At 38.5% G+C, this 17,445-nt stretch overlaps 1 protein-coding gene across 4 annotated transcripts in view; it reads left to right on the top strand.

The window, feature by feature from the left end:
• The window catches only part of MACROD2 (mono-ADP ribosylhydrolase 2), a 2,013,670-nt gene that overhangs the window by 669,271 nt on the left and 1,326,954 nt on the right, over positions 1–17,445 (top strand). For all 4 annotated transcript variants that reach the window (XM_057529039.1, XM_057529040.1, XM_057529041.1 and 1 more), the window contains exon 5: positions 395–511. In XM_057529039.1, coding sequence (XP_057385022.1) covers positions 395–511 — 117 coding nt within the window. The remainder of the gene's footprint in view (positions 1–394; positions 512–17,445) is intronic.

The following is a 17,445-nucleotide window of genomic DNA, read 5'->3' as shown; positions in this document are numbered from 1 at the left end:
AGAGGCAACCCTTACCACCTCGGACATAGAATTGTTAGCATTTCTTCCCAATTCTGTGTTGATAGCTTGAAATAGACATGGTGGAAATATTTACCCAATTGAAGTTGGAAAAGGCTACAAATCAGGGCTCCCCCATCTCTGTTGGAGAACCTCTGTTGTTTAACATTTAGCTGCACACTGTTTCTGTAACCCTTCTGCTCACCACACAAACCAAAAGGAGAGAGAGAGAAAGAAGAAAACCATGTTTAAGGGGTTGAATACCATGGATTTTCTTCCATGGGACTATGGTGATTTCTAAGAGGAAAAACTTGAGTTCCTTTTCTTTCCCTATCCCAAGTTTTGCATTTGTTTCCGAAAAGCCAAATATGGGCTAACTTTTTTCTTTCTCCTCCAGTGGATGGCTGTATTCACAGAGCAGCTGGCCCCTGTTTGCTCGCTGAATGTCGCAACCTGAACGGCTGTGAAACTGGACATGCAAAAATCACGTGTGGCTATGACCTGCCTGCAAAATGTGAGTACAGCTCTTTTGAACACTTTCAAAATCAGATGAGCACTCTTACCTTGTTTTAGTCCTCAAGCGGGTAACTGGAAGAGGAAGTGGTAGCGGTGGTATTTAATTAAATGTGCTTTTATTAAGATTTTGTACATGGTAATGAAATGTGTTTTCCAAATACGTCTCCAAATATATAAATGTGCGATATTTAATTGTAGGTGATTTTTGCTCGGATCTTTGACAGAGGGTCTCTGAAACAGAGAAATAAAAATATGAGCAAAATATACCTTATAGTATTTAAGTGCCGTGGAGTGACAGCTTCTAGAAATGATGCCAATTTCTTATTCCTTGTTCAGGTTTCTTGATTGTGGATGTGTTTAGAGCAAAGGAGATCAAAGTGTGATGTATTGTGTTTTCAGCTGCCATGTAAAGGCTGATTGGCAATTACAGCCGAGGCATCTGTCACACTTGGCTTTCAGGAAAAGCCATTGGAATGTGGTTGTCAGAGTGAGAATGTATTTGCTCTTTGAATGTGGAATGGTCAAGTTTTCCATTATATTTGAATGGAGAGAAGTATTGCATTTGATTGACCTTGTTGCTTAGTCGTTTAGCCAACTGGGTGGGGTGATGTGGAGTAAAAATACTGAAAGAGAAGCTGGTTAAAGGCACAGATTTTTTTTATCACATAATCTTCTGGGGTTGGGGGGTGGAGGTAGAGGGTTTCATTGCACCATTAAGTCATGCATTGATCTGGAAATTGGGAAGCCAATTAGTTGTTTATTCCATTCACCTGCCTTATATGATCCCTCCTGGTGAATATATTTTTTGTAAAAGTGAAGCTGATTTTTTTTTTCTGTTTTAGTAGTGGAGAATATGTGACTAAAAAATTATGACACAATCTTTGGGCTCTGTATAGACAAGTTGTATAAAAATGAATTTCTCATGGATATGTGTGAGTGGAGAGATAGTGTGTTCTATTTTAAAGTGTGTTTACATTTGAAGATTTTTAGTAAACAGTAATATATTAAAATGGTATTTTGCTTTGTAACATTATAATACTGCATTCTGTATACCTCACGGTGTGTTGCAAGTGAAAGTATATCCACTATATACTGTTTAATTTTTCCTTTAATGACTTCTCATTTTTCTTTCCTTGTTAGTGTTTTTACCTTGTGTGAAAGAGTCAAATCATGGGCCAAATGGCCCTCAGTCCTACTTGGAATATATATTTACGTCAAATAAAGTCCTTTGTGTGTAATGGTGATTAGAGCACCTCTCCCTCTGACTCAGAGGCGCTGAGTGTTAAAGGTGGTTTCCCTTGCCAGGATTATATGGCTCCATGTTTACCAAGATTGGTCATTCTTCCTTCTTACCACCATACTACCTCTGTGATATATAATAGTTGACAGATTCCACCCTGAGGACAAGCCGATTATTGGTGATTTTCAGATTTAAGGCGTCTGTCCTTAAACCTAGTCTGCTATTGATTCACTACTTTCTTTCTTATGAATTAAAGCACAAATCAAAAATTTTTCAACTCTGAGATTTCTGAAGACAGATAACCTCAGAATCATTAAATATGACCAAATAAAATGGTGGCTCTGCTGTATGGATTGACACCATGATGATTTTGTTTCACGCGCTTGCTCCTGTTTGACATCCCTCTGTATGAGCTTCCTTTGATCGTCATTCAGCTCAGTTCAGGGCTGGTGAAGGCTTGTACCCCACCAGGCACTGAGGTACAAAGATCAATCTATACCTGTGCTTGAGAAATTCCATGATTGGAATTCCTGGGCATCCTGGGGCAAGTGAGTCTTTGTGGGACAAGGACTGTAGCCATGGAAAGTCAATCCACAGAACTCAGTACAGAATCTGTATGAGCTGAGATACCGAATCAGATGACACACATTCAAGTCACTGTGCACCAGCCCACAGGGCACGTCTAGTAAAAAAATCATCCAGCAGGATAGAAATTCCCAGACTAGAACGGCAGTGCCACCTCAAGAAAGCCACAAACATGGAGTATTTGTGAATAGATCTTGGTATTTCTCTATGTTTAATGAGATTAATGATTTATATTAAAAACATAAAGAAAAGCAATGAAAGCAATAAGAAATGAGTAATAATAGCTTACATTTTGCATACCACTTTGTAGTATGTCACAGTACTTTCACAAAGCCTTGTATTTTAAATTATATTTTATAAACATTGTGTATGTTCATTTTCCCTTTTCCTACCACTGAGAGATCTTTTTCTTTCTCATCAATTTGGTTCATCCATTTCAGACTCATTAACAATCCACAGATGTGCTTTTGTAGAGAGAGAATGAAAAGGGAGCTCATTACATACTGTTTGGGTCATTTTCCCCCTCCATATTTAATAATTCCATGACAGTTTGACAGCAGAATCTAGTTCCTATTTGTCCTCTGTGACAGCGGTTTTATCATTTAAGGTACTAAAGCCAGCCATCCAGTCACCAGTGATAATATCTTTGCGCATCAGCAATTTGTTTGGAAAATGCTGTTGTCTGGGTTACAGACAAACTTGGTAATTTTGGACTGGTCTTTGCTTCTTTCATGCTTGCTAAATTAATTTATTCATAAATGCTTGTATTTGAATTACTTATACTTAGAGTCTGTATTTTGTGATTCATCATGATCAGTGGAATGATAAGCCTCAAAGATTTAGTGTTTCTTCACTGCTCGGATATTTTGAATGATGTCTTTTGATGTGGAAGAGCCGATCATTCTTTTCAGAAGTATTCTTAAGAGTGGAAAGAATATTGGCCAATATTTCACTGAAGGCTGTTGGTAAAGAAATGACTTAGAAAGTGGACTAAGGACTGTTTATACAATTTGATCTTTTGGTTTGTTCTCTTTTACAATATTAGATTTTTTTTTTGATTCATAATAAAATTTAGATTTCTATAGATTTTTAGAAGCTTGTCAACCTGTTGGATGTTTCTATTCATGCTCTCATCATTCTACCAGAGGGTCAGCTTCATGTGGGTGAGGCTTGTCTATCTCAGTCACGATCCTAATGTCAATATCTAGCATATGTGCTGAATTAATGAATGAGTGATCAAATGAATTGTTTCAGACATTTTCACCTGGCAAATAGATTTTTGCCTGTTGCTTCTACTTCTAATTCTTTCCCTCCTTCACTCCACTCTGCCCAGTCCTGTAGATTAATATTCTTAAATCCAGAGTCCCTGTAATTGTCCACAAGCCTCTAGACGTGTGACCCTCTCTACCTCCTTCTGTCCTCTCCCTCACTCACACGGGCTGCTTTGCTGGGTCTTTAATGCCTTTGCATTAGTGTTCCCTCTGCCTGGAATTCTAGTCTTCCAGACACTTGCGTGGTTTGCTCCCTCAGCTACTGTACTTCAAATCCTTGCTCAGATGTCACCTCAGGTGTCATCCTAACCAACCTATTTTTTTTAAATTAATTAATTAATTTATTTATTTATTTTTGGCTGTGTTGGGTCTTCGTTTCTGAGCGAGGGCTTTCTCTAGTTGTGGTGAGCGGGGGCCACTCTTCATCGCGATGCGCGGGCCTTTCACTGTCGTGGCCTCTCTTGTTGCGGAGCACAGGCTCCAGACGCGCAGGCTCAGTAGTTGTGGCTCACGGGCTTAGTTGCTCCGCGGCATGTGGGATCTTCCCAGATCAGGGCTCGAACCCATGTCCCCTGCATTGGCAGGCAGATTCTCAACCACTGCGCCACCAGGGAAGCCCCCAACCTATTTTTAATTGCTTCTCTGCTTTATTTATAATTGCTTATCTATAACATTTAACATTCAAATACACTGTATCATTTACTTATTTATTTTGTTTATTGTCTATCTCCCCATACCAGAATGAGGGCAGAGCTTTTTTTCTGCATCTTTTTCATTTATTGTGTATCCATATAGCTTAGAAAAATGCTTGACACATTAACAGGGGTTCAAAAAATATTTGTCGAATAATGAATAAAATCTAGCTCTACTCCTCTCCAAATCCTTCAGTGGGTTTTTCCTCAAACACAGACTTGTTAACCTGATTATCTTTGGTCTTCCATGATTTACTGTTCTGTCTTGAGCTACGTACAACCTATAATATGATCTGAATTGCTCAGAATGGCATGTCTGTACATGGGCTCTGTATTGGGGGCTTTCTAGAAAATTCTGCCTTTCTTCCTTTCTACTTGTCTTCCAGACTCAGCTTAAATATCACTTCTGCCATAAAACAACTCAACTAAAAGTGCCTTCTTTTTCCTCAAAATCCAGAAAACTGCATGTTAACGTGCTGAGGGCCCTTTTTACTTGCTACGTTTTATTGTTATATATGCAAACTTTCCACCTTTCTAGAAGTCCCTTGTTTATAATGGATACTAGAGAAATATCTATCAAATGAATTAGTTGTTAAAGGTGGAGATTAGTTGATAATTGCTGGCGGGGGGGTGTAAAAAACGTATATTAATATTTCTAAGAAATTATGAAATCAGTGATAGATATCCATTGTGTTTTTTATTTTTTTATTTTTTATTTTTTAAATTTTATTTTTTTTTATTTTTTGGCTGCATTGGGTCTTCGTTGCTGAGTGCAGGCTTTCTCTAGTTGTGGCGAGCGGGGGCTACTCTTTGTTGTGGTGCACAGGCTTCTCATTGCGGTGGCTTCTCTTGTTGCGGAGCACGGGCTCTAGGCGCACGGGCTTCAGTAGTTGCAGCATGTGGGCTCAGTAGTTGTGGCTCGCGGGCTCTAGAGCACAGGCTCAGTAGTTGTGGCGCGTGGGCTTAGCTGCTCCGCGGCATGTGGGATCTTCCCAGACCAGGGCTCGAACCCCTGTCCCCTGCATTGGCAGGTGGATTCTTAACCACTGCGCCACCAGGGAAATCCCCCATTGTGTTTTCTAAATCATATTTTAACATACATCTAATTCCAAAGTCTCTTGTCTAAGAAATTTACTCTTTTTTTAAATTGAAATATAGTTGATTTACAATGTTGCCTTAGTTTCAGGTGTACAGCAAAGTGATTCAGTTATTCAGTTTTATATATATATATATATATATATATATATATATATATATATTCTTTTTCAGATTCTTTTCCATTATAGGGTATTACAAGATATTGACTATAGTTCCCTGTGCTATACAGTAGGTCCTTGTCGTGTATTTTATATACAGTAATGTGTATCTGTTAACCCCAAACTCCTATTTTATCACTGCCCCCCACCCTGCCGCCCTTTCCCCTTTGGTAACCATAAGTTTGTTTTCTATGTCTCTGAGTCTATTTCTGTTTTGCAGATAAGTTCATTTGTATCATTTTAAGAAATTTACTCTTAATGGACCTTCTCCTAAAAGTGAACAAATAAAAATAAAGAAGCCATATCAACTTTACTTAATGATTTTCAGCATAGCTCACATGTCTATTCTGTTTCTTGAGAATGCTCCACTTTTAGGCTTTAGGGCTGAATAATCATCAAGGATAAGTGCAAAATATGTTAAATTTGTGTATATAAAATTGTGGAACCTGTTTCTTTTATTCCTTCTATTTAATCTTTGTAAGACCTCAAAGGGTAATATTAGCATCCAACTCACAGTTTTTTATTAATCATTTGAAAGGAAACTCTAGGGTGAGAGACCGTAGCATAACATGTTTGAATATCATAGAGTGGTGGGAATCAGAATCCTTATTTTATTCCCAGGTGCAATAATAATCAGATGATAGTAGCTTAAAAGGTACTGTTGATAATAATTAGTACTTCTCTTGTGCCCTTCATCAAGAAATCGTAGTACTTTGAGACATTAGCTCATTAGTCCTTTTGAAATTTCTATGAGGAACTGACATGGCAATATTTTCTTCCAACACAGAGAGAAATTCAGGTACAGAGAGATTAAACCTGTTGCTTGCAATAACAAACTAAGTCTGTATTAGAGACACGGCAGTGACCAAGTAAGTTTTCCTGAGATAGGGAGAGAGTCCGTGACAAGTGTTGGCCAGGCCTGCTGCCTGTTTTTGTAAATAAAAATTTATCAGAATGCAGCCGGGCCCATTTGTTTACATATTGTCTATGGCTACTTTGATGTGACAGAATTGAATGGTTGCAACCAGGATTGTATGGCCACAAGCCTGAAACATGACTATCTGGCCCTTTGCTGAAAAAGTTTGCCAACAACTGGTCTGTGACAATCCTTACTTTTTATAAAGGAGGAAGCTGAGATTTATAGAGGTTAAATATTTATTGAATTTTAATGAATGTATGTGACTTACTCAGATCACTATTGACAAAAGTGAGATTAAAATACCTGCCATCTCTTTCTTGGGACAGTCCTTGCTTCTGTTGCCTCAACAGAACATCACTTTGGGAGGATGATCTGAAGCCTTTTAAATCTTTCAGATTATAAGACCACCTTGAGGAAAAAAACGCCTGGGAAAAAATGGTCATTTTTCTCAACAGGGTCAGAATTGGAAAATGAATAAGTCAAGTCCCTGAAGGGAGAGTGAATTCAAACCACCAGAGTGTTAGGCGATACATCTTTATTCCTTGCTTCCTCCAGTGGTGTTAGTCACTGTACTGAAAGGGAGCCTGTAGTCCTGAGGAGATTCAGTTTCTAGAGTAGGTAGCTCATAAGATGGCTTTGAGTTAGTTCTCTGCAAAACACTGCAAAACATGACCTGATTTGAGCCACCGTGGCTCCGCCAGCAGGTGTCTGATTGTGAAGGCAGTGGAGAGGGCATGCTGCTAAGCGTGTGACTGCCAGTCTCTGATGGAAACCTGAGGGCCCTCATGAGCCCCTTCCAAAATTAAATGACTTACATTCCATCAAGAGAAAAATGGCTTTTGAAGAACATAAAATCACCTTCCTTCCTGAAGAGAGAGATGAGAGTTTTCCTCCTAAAGTCAACTCTGATTGGCTCATTTCCCTTAAGTGCTTTAGGAATTTAATTTCTATCTGAATCTATTTCTTTATAGTCACCACCCCTTTCATTTATATTAAGGGGTTTTGTATAGTTTATCTCCTTAGTGATCCTCATGATGAGTGTGGAAAGTGAGAAGGACAGAAGGTTCTCATAATGGGCTATCTGGAGAAGCGGCAGCAACATCTCCTGGGAATTGGTTAGAGATGTAGACTCTGGTGCCCCACCCCAGACCTACTGAATCAGAAACTCTGTGGTTGAACAAGCTCTCACATGTTTCAGTGTGAGAACCATGACCTAGACAGTGGTGTAATTCAGGGCAGAAACCTTGCCTTTTGATTCCTCGCCCAGCGCATAACACAGACATCCTTTTGGGTCACAGATTAGGGCTTTCTTTGAAGAGTCTTCTGACATGCTCTTCTTTTCCTTTGTGGCATTTACACACTTAGTGATGGTATCTATATTTGTTTGTTTACTTGTTTATTGCCTGTCTTCTCAAACAGGATAACAGTTTAAGGAGAGCAGAAGTCACATCAGTCTCATTCACCCCTAGAATCCTTAGGATCTAACATAATAGCCAGTTCAGAGTTGGAGGCTTTCAGTACATATTTACTAGAGGAATTAATGAAAGGATTGTCTTTGTCATTGTCATAGTTGCACTGCCAGAAACCAACCAAGAGAACACTCCAGATAAGCCTACATGATTCCAGAAATCTGCAGAGCTAGGACTGCTGCCTCTTGTGGTAGCATCTCTGTTACCCTGTCACCCAGCACACTGCTTGCTCAAAGATTCTAGCACTGTAAGAGAGCACAGGGGCACAATTGGCTTAATTTGTCCACATGGTACACATATAACCTACACTTAGATTATGTTCTTTCATTTTTTCTCATTTTGATTTGACTCATTTTGGTAACATAGATTCCATCCCCAAGTGGCTTTGTGATGAAATAACTAAAAATCCCAATAGTAAATAGTGTCTTTTAAAAATGTCTACATTTTGGAAGCAACTAGGTATTTACATTGTTGCATTACTGGCTGAGTGTAGAATAAATGCATGTACTTGGCTTGCACTATTTGACATCTTAGCAGGCCTTCAGAGGATACTGTCTATACCTTTTTCCTATGTGATCAATAGGAAATAACAGTGTAAATCAATTCTGAGAAATAATGTAAATGGACTCTCCAAGGCAATTCCCGCTGTGAAATAAGTAGTTAGCGTTGACACTGGCATTAACCGCAGGGGGAGTAATCAGCCTTTGGATGTGCTTAATCAGAGTTATCAGCTAAGATTAAAAAGTAGCTACTGTTGCGCAGGATTTAAAAGATGAACATTTGAAGGTGTTCTCATAAATTAAAGCCATCAGAATTGCTTTGAGTAATTTAGGATGCTTTGAGGTCAGGCACAAGCAAACAGGAAAGGTTAATCTCAGAGCCATGGTAGTTAATGTGCAGGAACAGCAGAATACATTTATTGAAATAAGCAGCAGATACTGAGCTAAATGAAGATTTTCCTCCAGTGCTAAAATGTTCCTTGAGTTATTACTAACATATATGATTCAAATAAAAAGTGGGTAAACTTATTAACTATACTTGCAATTAACCACTAATCCCAAAGATTAAATATTAGACCACTTCATGGCTTGATTAGAGGTGTTTCCAGTTGAAAATATTGATGGGACCAAGCTCTGCACTATGGAATAAAAGATTGATTCTGGGTCAAGTACACTAATTGTCAAGGTAGAAGGTCCGAGGAGAAGTCCTGAATCCAGGATATTCTAATTGTTTGGTCAAGCCCTCTGAGACTGGGTTTCCTCATCCATGATTAGCTGGGGGTGGGCATATCTACCTTAGGCAAGTTTGTTAAGCAGTAGACATAGAACCACTTTTTAATAGTGTTAAGACATATAGCTATAACACTCTATTATTACTTGTAAAATGCTTACCGTACCTCATTAACTTATTCAGTCTATGTTTATTGACGCTTTCTCTGGGCTTGAGTGCTCTTCTAGAGTGTAGAAAACTACAGTGAAGAAGATAGCCAAGGTCCTGTCCTCTTCGATCCTAGCTTCCAGCAGAGAGAGGCAGAAAATAAACACATTCACGTAAAAGCCAAGCCTCTCAGATGATGGTAAGGGCTATGAGGAAAATAAAAAGTTCTGAGAGAGTGGACAGTGGAGAGAGGGGACTACTTTTCCATGGTGGTCAGGGAAGGCCTCCCCGAGGAGGTGATGCCTGAGCTGAGAGCCATGTAGCTATCTGGGGAGAAAGTCATTTCTGGCAGAGTGAAAGCACTTTACCACTGGGTTGAGAAAAATCACCTTGCCTGACGTGTAAAACAAGATAGTCCATGAATTTTTCTTTCTTTTTTTTTTTTTTTTAAATATCTTTATTGGAGTATAATTGCTTTACAGTGGTGTGTTAGTTTCTGCTGTATAACAAAGTGAATCAGCTATACATATACATATATCCCCATATCTCCTCACTCTTGCGTCTCCCTCCCACCCTCCCTATCCCACCCCTCTAGGTGGTCACAAAGCACTGAGCTGATCTCCCTGTGCTATGCAGCTGCTTCCCGCTAGCTATCTGTTTTACATTTGGTAGTGTATATAAGTCCATGCCACTCTCTCACTTCGTCCCAGCTTACCCTTCCCCCGCCTCGTGTCCTCAAGTCCATTCTCTACATCTGCGTCTTTATTCCTGTCCTGCCCCTAGGTTCTTCAGAACCATTTTTTTTTTTTTTAGATTCCATGTATATGTGTTAGCATATATGGTATTAGTTTTTCTGTTTCTGACTTACTTCACTCTGTATGATACACTCTAGGTCCATCCACCTCACTACAAATAACTCAATTTCGTTTCCTTTTATGGCTGAGTAATATTCCATTGTATATATGTGCATATGTGCCACATCTTCTTTATCCATTCATCTGTCGATGGACACTTAGGTGGCTTCCATGTCCTGGCTATTGTAAATAGAGTTGCAATGAACATTGTGGTACATGACTCTTTTTGAATTATAGTTTTCTCAGAGTATATGCCCAGTAGTGGGATTGCTGGGTCGTTTGGTAGTTCTATTTGTAGTTTTTTAAGGAACCTCCATACTGTTCTCCATAGTGGCTGTATCAATTTACATTCCCACCAACAGTGCAGGAGGGTTCCCTTTTCTCCACACCCTCTCCAGCATTTATTGTTTCTAGATTGTTTGATGATGGGCGTTCTGACCGGTGTGAGATGATATCTCATTGTAGTTTTGATTTGCATTTCTCTGATGATTAATGATGTTGAGCATTCTTTCATGTGTTTGTTGGCAATCTATATATCTTCTTTGGAGAAATGTCTGTTTAGGTCTTCTGCCCATTTTTGGATTGCGTTATTTGTTTTGTTGATATTGAGTTGCATGAGTTGCTTGTATGTTTTGGAGATTAATCCTTTGTCAATTGCTTCATTTGCAAATATTTTCTCCCATTCTGAGGGTTGTCTTTTCGTCTTGTTTATGTTTTCTTTTGCTGTGCAAAAGCTTTTAAGTTTCATTAGGTCCCATTTGTTTATTTTAATTTTTATTTCCATTCCTCTAGGAGGTGGGTCCAAGAGGATCTTGCTGTGATTTATGTCATAGAGTGTTCTGCCTATGTTTTCCTCTAAGAGTTTGATGGTGTCTGGCCTTACATTTAGGTCTTTAATCCATTTTGAGTTTATTTTTGTGTATGGTGTTAGGGAGTGTTCTAATTTCATTCTTTTACATGTAGCTGTCCAGTTTTCCCAGCACCACTTATTGAAGAGGCAGTCTTTTCTCCACTGTATATTCTTGCCTCCTTTATCAAAGATAAGGTGACCATATGTGTGTGGGTTTATCTCTGGGCTTTCTATCCTGTTCCATTGATCTATATTTCTGTTTTTGTGCCAGTACCATACTGTCTTCATTACTGTAGCTTTGTAGTATAGTCTGAAGTCAGGGAGCCTGATTCCTCCAGCTCTGTTTTTCTTTCTCAAGATTGCTTTGGCTATTCGGGGTCTTTTGTGTTTCCATACAAATTGTGAATTTATTTGTTCTAGTTCTGTGAAAAATGCCATTGGTAGTTTGATAGGGATTGCATTGAATCTGTAGATTGCTTTGGGTAGTGTAGTCATTTTCACAATGTTGATTCTTCCAATCCAAGAACATGGTATATCTCTCCATCTATTTGTATCATCTTTAATTTCTTTCATCAGTGTCTTACAATGTTCTGCATACAGGTCTTTTGTCTCCTTAGGTAGATTTATTCCTAGATATCTTATTCTTTTTGTTGCAGTGGTAAATGGGAGTGTTTTCTTAATTTCACTTTCAGATTTTTCATCATTAGTGTATAGGAATGCAAGAGATTTCTGTGCATTAATTTTGTATCCTGCTAGTTTACCAAATTCATTGATTAGCTCTAGTAGTTTTCTGGTAGCATCTTTAGGATTCTCTATGTATAGTATCGTGTTGTCTGCAAACAGTGGCAGCTTTACTTCTTCTTTTCCAATTTGGTTCCTTTTATTTCTTTTTCTTCTCTGATTGCTGTGGCTAACACTTCCAAAACTATGTTGAGTAATAGTGGTGAGAGTGGGCAACCTTGTCTTGTTCCTGATCTTAGTGGAAATGGTTTCAGTTTTTCACCATTGAGGACGATGTTGGCTGTGGGTTTGTCATATATGGCCTTTATTATGTTGAGGAAAGTTCCCTCTATGCCTACTTTCTGGAGGGTTTTTATCATAAATGGGTGTTGAATTTTGTCAAAAGCTTTCTCTGCATCTATTGAGATGATCATTTGGTTTTTCTCCTTCAATTTGTTAATATGGTGTATCACGTTGATTGATTTGCGTATATTGAAGAATCCTTGCATTCCTGGGATAAACCCCAGTTGATCATAGTGTATGATCCTTTTAATGTGCTGTTGGATTCTGTTTGCTAGTATTTTGTTGAGGATTTTTGCATCTATGTTCATCAGTGATATTGGCCTGTAGTTTTCTTTCTTTGTGACATCTTTGTCTGGTTTTGGTATCAGGGTGATGGTGGCCTTGTAGAATGAGTTTGGGAGTGTTCTTCCCTCTGCTATATTTTGGAAGAGTTTGAGAAGGATAGGTGTTAGCTCTTCTCTAAATGTTTGATAGAATTCACCTGTGAAGCCATCTGGTCCTGGGCTTTTGTTTGTTGGAAGATTTTTAATCACAGTTTCAATTTCAGTGCTTTGATTGGTCTGTTCATATTTTCTGTTTCTTCCTGGTTCAGTCTCGGAAGGTTGTGCATTTCTAAGAATTTGTCCATTTCTTCCAGGTTGTCCATTTTATTGGCATATAGTTGCTTGTAGTAATCTCTCATGATCCTTTGTATTTCTGCAGTGTCAGTTGTTACTTCTCCTTTTTCATTTCTAATTCTATTGATTTGAGTCTTCTCCCTTTTTTTCTTGATGAGTCTGGCTAATGGTTTATCAATTTTGTTTATCTTCTCAAAGAACCAGCTTTTAGTTTTATTGATCTTTGCTATCGTTTCCTTCATTTCTTTTTCATTTATTTCTGATCTGATATTTATGATTTCTTTCCTCTGCTAACTTTGGGGTTTTTTTGTTCTTCTTTCTCTAATTGCTTTAGGTGTAAGGTTAGGTTGTTTATTTGAGATGTTTTTTGTTTCTTAAGGTAGGCTTGTATAGCTATAAAGTTCCCTCTTAGAACTGCTTTTGCTGCATCCCATAGGTTTTGAGTCATTGTGTTTTCATTGTCATTTGTGTCTACGTATTTTTTTATTTCCTCTTTGATTTCTTCAGTGATCTCTTGGTTATTAAGTAGTGTGTTGTTTAGTCTCCATCTGTTTGTATTTCTTACAGATTTTTTCCTGTAATTGATATCTAGTCTCATAGCTTTGTGTTTGGAAAAGATATTTGATACAATTTCAATTTTCTTAAATTTACCAAGGCTTGATTTGTGACTCAAGATATGATCTATCCTGGAGAATGTTCCATGAGCACTTGAGAAGAATATGTATTCTGTTGTTTTTGGATGGAATGTCCTATAAATATCAATTAAGTCCATCTTGTTTAATGTATCATTTAAAGCTTGTGTTTCCTTATTTATTTTAATTTTGGATGATCTGTTCATTGGGAATTGCCATTTTTATTTTGAGAGGAAACATTAATTCCGCTTCTGTTCTGTTTTGATGCTGTTAGCTAAGTGAAGCAGAGGTAACTTCCTAGGTACATTTGTGGCAGTGCCCTTCCAAATCTGTTTGCTGGTCTAGGTGGTGTGTTTCCCATTAGCACCTTCATTTTTCAGAACCATCTAGAGTCTGCTCCATTCCTAATCACACATTATTTGTGAAATCCCTATAATTTCCTGAGGGCTTCTGAAGCTTTCCTTTCCCTACCTGTGACATTTTGAGGAAAGATTTATTCCCCATCTGTGTTTATTCTGCTTAGTGAAGATCATCAGAGACAACCTTAAATGTATTTTTGCAAATTCTCTTTCAAATTGTGTCTGTTTTGCATTTAGAGTTCAGTTACCCATTTGAAGGTGTATGGAGGACAAGGGGCTGTCTTAGAAATCCCCATCTTTCCAGACACTCAGTTTTTGCTTTCTTTCATCATGGCACATGATGCCAAATGATTGTCTTTCCTTATATGGCCAGGTGATTTTTTTCCTGTTTTAATGTTACTCCTCTACTTGGGTGTGTTACATACATATAGGTATACATATACATGGACACGTCATTTTTCATGTACTCCCTTAGAAGTATGTTCTTATTATGCTGAACACAGATTTCCTTCTGCCTTATAATGTGTTTTATGAGTATAGAATTCAGGGCTTTTTTTTTTTTTCAGTTTGTGGGTCTATTTGGGAAAGTATTCTGGGAGAGTTTGGGGGTGTTTTGATGGAACTGGGATAGAGGACTTTAGGGATCCCCTGGGAAAAGTATACTTTGCATTTAACAATCTGTCTGGTACATACTAAGTAGTGATAAGTATTTCATTCATTCAGAAACACTGATTGGTTCCTAAAATATGTGCCAGGTGCTTGGCTTATCTTTTGGGAAAGAATGATATGCAAAACAGACAGGGAGCTTGCCCTCCTGGAATTGAGTTGAGCTGAAATGAACAAGTGACTTGCCCAAGATCACCCAGATTTAGGTGATGAAGCCTTGCCAGGAGTCCAAATTGTCAGTTTTTCCGTCTGTGATCCTTTCTTCTTTTTCATGGGGGTTTTCTTTGGGGCCTCATATAGTGACAAAATCTGGTGATGTTGACCTTCTTGCCTCATGCTTCTTTGGGGGTTTCCTATGCAGTGACCCGTGGAAATGGTCAGTGGATTCCAACATATTTGTACCCTGGGAGGGGAGGAGGGACATGGCACACCTCTCTTTGTCTAGTATAGTAAATGACTCTGGAAAGCCTTTTTCTAACTTGGCATCAGGGGTACAGGCCTTTCTTAACTTGGGTGTGGTGTAACAGTTGCCCGACATTTTCTAACGACACATAGAGCATAGTCCGGTAATCCCTATGAACTCAGAGTTTGATATTTCACATTACTTAAGAATAAGGCAGACAGTGATTTGTAAACACTATTTTCAATAATTAATTGTGATTTGATATCCATATGTTTTAGGAAAAAAAATCTTTTGGATCTCTAGTCCCTCAGAATGTCAAACATGCATCGTTATACAATGTGGAAACCAATTAAACAGACAAATTCATTACCTATGGATTCATTCTATTTATTTTCTTTAGAAGCACCTTTTAAAAATACGATTGACACCTGTCTGTCAAAGCATCCGTACCAAGTTATGTTTCCCACACATAAAAGACATGGATGGAGTTCAGGAGTCCTTGCCTATCCTCCGGTGTTATGGCCTCTCTGCTCATTTGTTTACTTTCCCTTTCTTTTTTCCGTTAGTGCTTTGTAATTGCCTGTCAGATTTTTCTTGAACTGTTTGATTGATTGACTTGTGGCATAATCCATTTTAGAGATAGACTTTGGAACTTCCTGAAGTCAGAATCAACCCATAAGAAATATTTAAGTGGATGCCCTTCCTGTCTGGAACTTTCTTTCTATTGATATTCACATCCCATAAAATGGTTAAGAACGTGGGCTTTGAAGCCCAACATTCTAGGCTCAAATTCACACTCTGGATTTGGGCAAGTTATGAAACCTCTTTGTGCCTCAGTGGTGCCACCTGGACATGGGAATAAGAATAGCCCTGCTCTCACAGAGATGCTGAGGATTATGAGTCAGTGTCTGGCTGCACTCAGAGCACTGCCGGCCTCCATGTAAACGCTGTGTAAGGTGAGCTGCTTTTCCCTGAGGTTATCCTGACCACCTTATCTGAAATGTCACCCCATCACTCTCTGTTCTCTTGCCCTGCTTTACTTGACGTCACAGCCCTTGTCATCATCTGAGGTTATTTTATGTTTTATTGGTTTGTTTGTTGAATGTTCGTCTTTTCCACTAGAATGTAATCTTCATGAGAGCAGGGACTTTATTCACTGTTGTATCTCCTGATCTGAGGAAGTCTTCAAAACCATTTGTGAATGAACAAATGTATGTGCACAGAAACTTTAAGTTTAATTACTTATAATTGTTAGCAGAGTTACTGGAAGAACTAGCCTAAGAAAACATTTAGTTTCGTACTCTACTCATTTGGCTCTTCCAGGAACTCAGCTAATAGTTAAAAATAAGCCAGGAAAATAGCATTAATATACTGGGAGGTCAAGCCCATATTTGACATTTGGTATATCTACCAAGAATGTTTTAGGTGTGCTGTACATTTTTCCCCCTATTTCTCAAAACTGTAGTTTAAGTAGTAGTGTCAGGATGAAATAAGGCAGAGAGGAAGAGGTTTAAAGAACTTGACCTGGGAAGCATGTCCTGACTTGCTTGACTGAAAGCCAATAGATTGATAGGAAGATCCTTGCCCATTGATTTAGTCTGTGTTCAAAGATGATTTCCAAGCTCAATTTATTGTTTAACCTCATTAAAATAAAGTGATAATTTTATGGGTTGGAAATATGTTATGACTGACTTTCTGATTGAGACTGCTAGCCCCAGTGCTTACAACTTACATGTAAATGTGTTCAAAGGGGAAATATTGATGTTTGTTTCCTCTGTGTTCACACTGTTCAGACTTTATGGTGAATAACAAAGCTTTACAACTTGTTTTTCACAAATAGGATGCTAGGGACTTGCAACAACATGGAAAATCTATTATTTTATGTCAGAGTTATCTGGGCCATCTCCCCCTTTATAGACCTGCAGAGCTAATTGTTGCTTGGGGTAGAGAAGGAAATAGCATAATAGCCAGTGGTTAGAGAATATTAATTTCACATAAATAGAATTTCCTTTTATTACAGGGAAGGTAATTTTCTGACCACTAGGCAATAGAGTGGAATTTACTGTTAACCCCAATTTTGCCAGATGGGTGAAGGCATAACCCACCCCATCGTGACTTTAGGACTTCTGACATAAAGTTTTAAAAATATAATTACAGTTTCTTGCTTAGGAATCACCTCTGCTTTCAGCACTTGTAGTTGCAGCTATGGTCCTGAGACAACTGCATCAAGTAGGGGAAAAAAGAAAACTGAGGTGATTTGAGGAAGAGAGAAAAAAGATTACATGGGGTGTCCATGCAAAAAAAAAAAACAACCCTTAACCACAGCATGTATCTGGGTAATGGGCATATTCAGTGGGTGAATATCCCAGTTATCATAAAACCAGTCCAACATGGCTTGCATGTGAAGCATATAAACTGCTTCATCTGAGTGTTCCACTTGGCATTTATGGGGGGAGTTGGACAGTCCCCCTTCTCAGAGTAAACAGACCTCACAGTAGATTTTACCCGATCCATCATTTTGGAGAATGTTATGTGTCTGGATCATCTGTAGCTCACTTGTTCCTTAGTGAGCAGTGAGTCCTGTGTCAACCCAAACATGTTCTTCTGCTCTGCAGCATTCAAAACCAAAGACAGTGCCCCTAAACTAGTCACTCTCACAAACTATTTTAGTAAATGTTCTTCAGGAAGCTGAAGATACAGATCCACAAAATGAGGCAAC

The sequence above is a fragment of the Balaenoptera acutorostrata genome, chromosome 15, assembly GCF_949987535.1.
Source record: "Balaenoptera acutorostrata chromosome 15, mBalAcu1.1, whole genome shotgun sequence".
NCBI classification, from domain to species: Eukaryota; Metazoa; Chordata; class Mammalia; order Artiodactyla; family Balaenopteridae; genus Balaenoptera; species Balaenoptera acutorostrata.
This window is presented reverse-complemented; position numbering and strand designations above follow the sequence as displayed.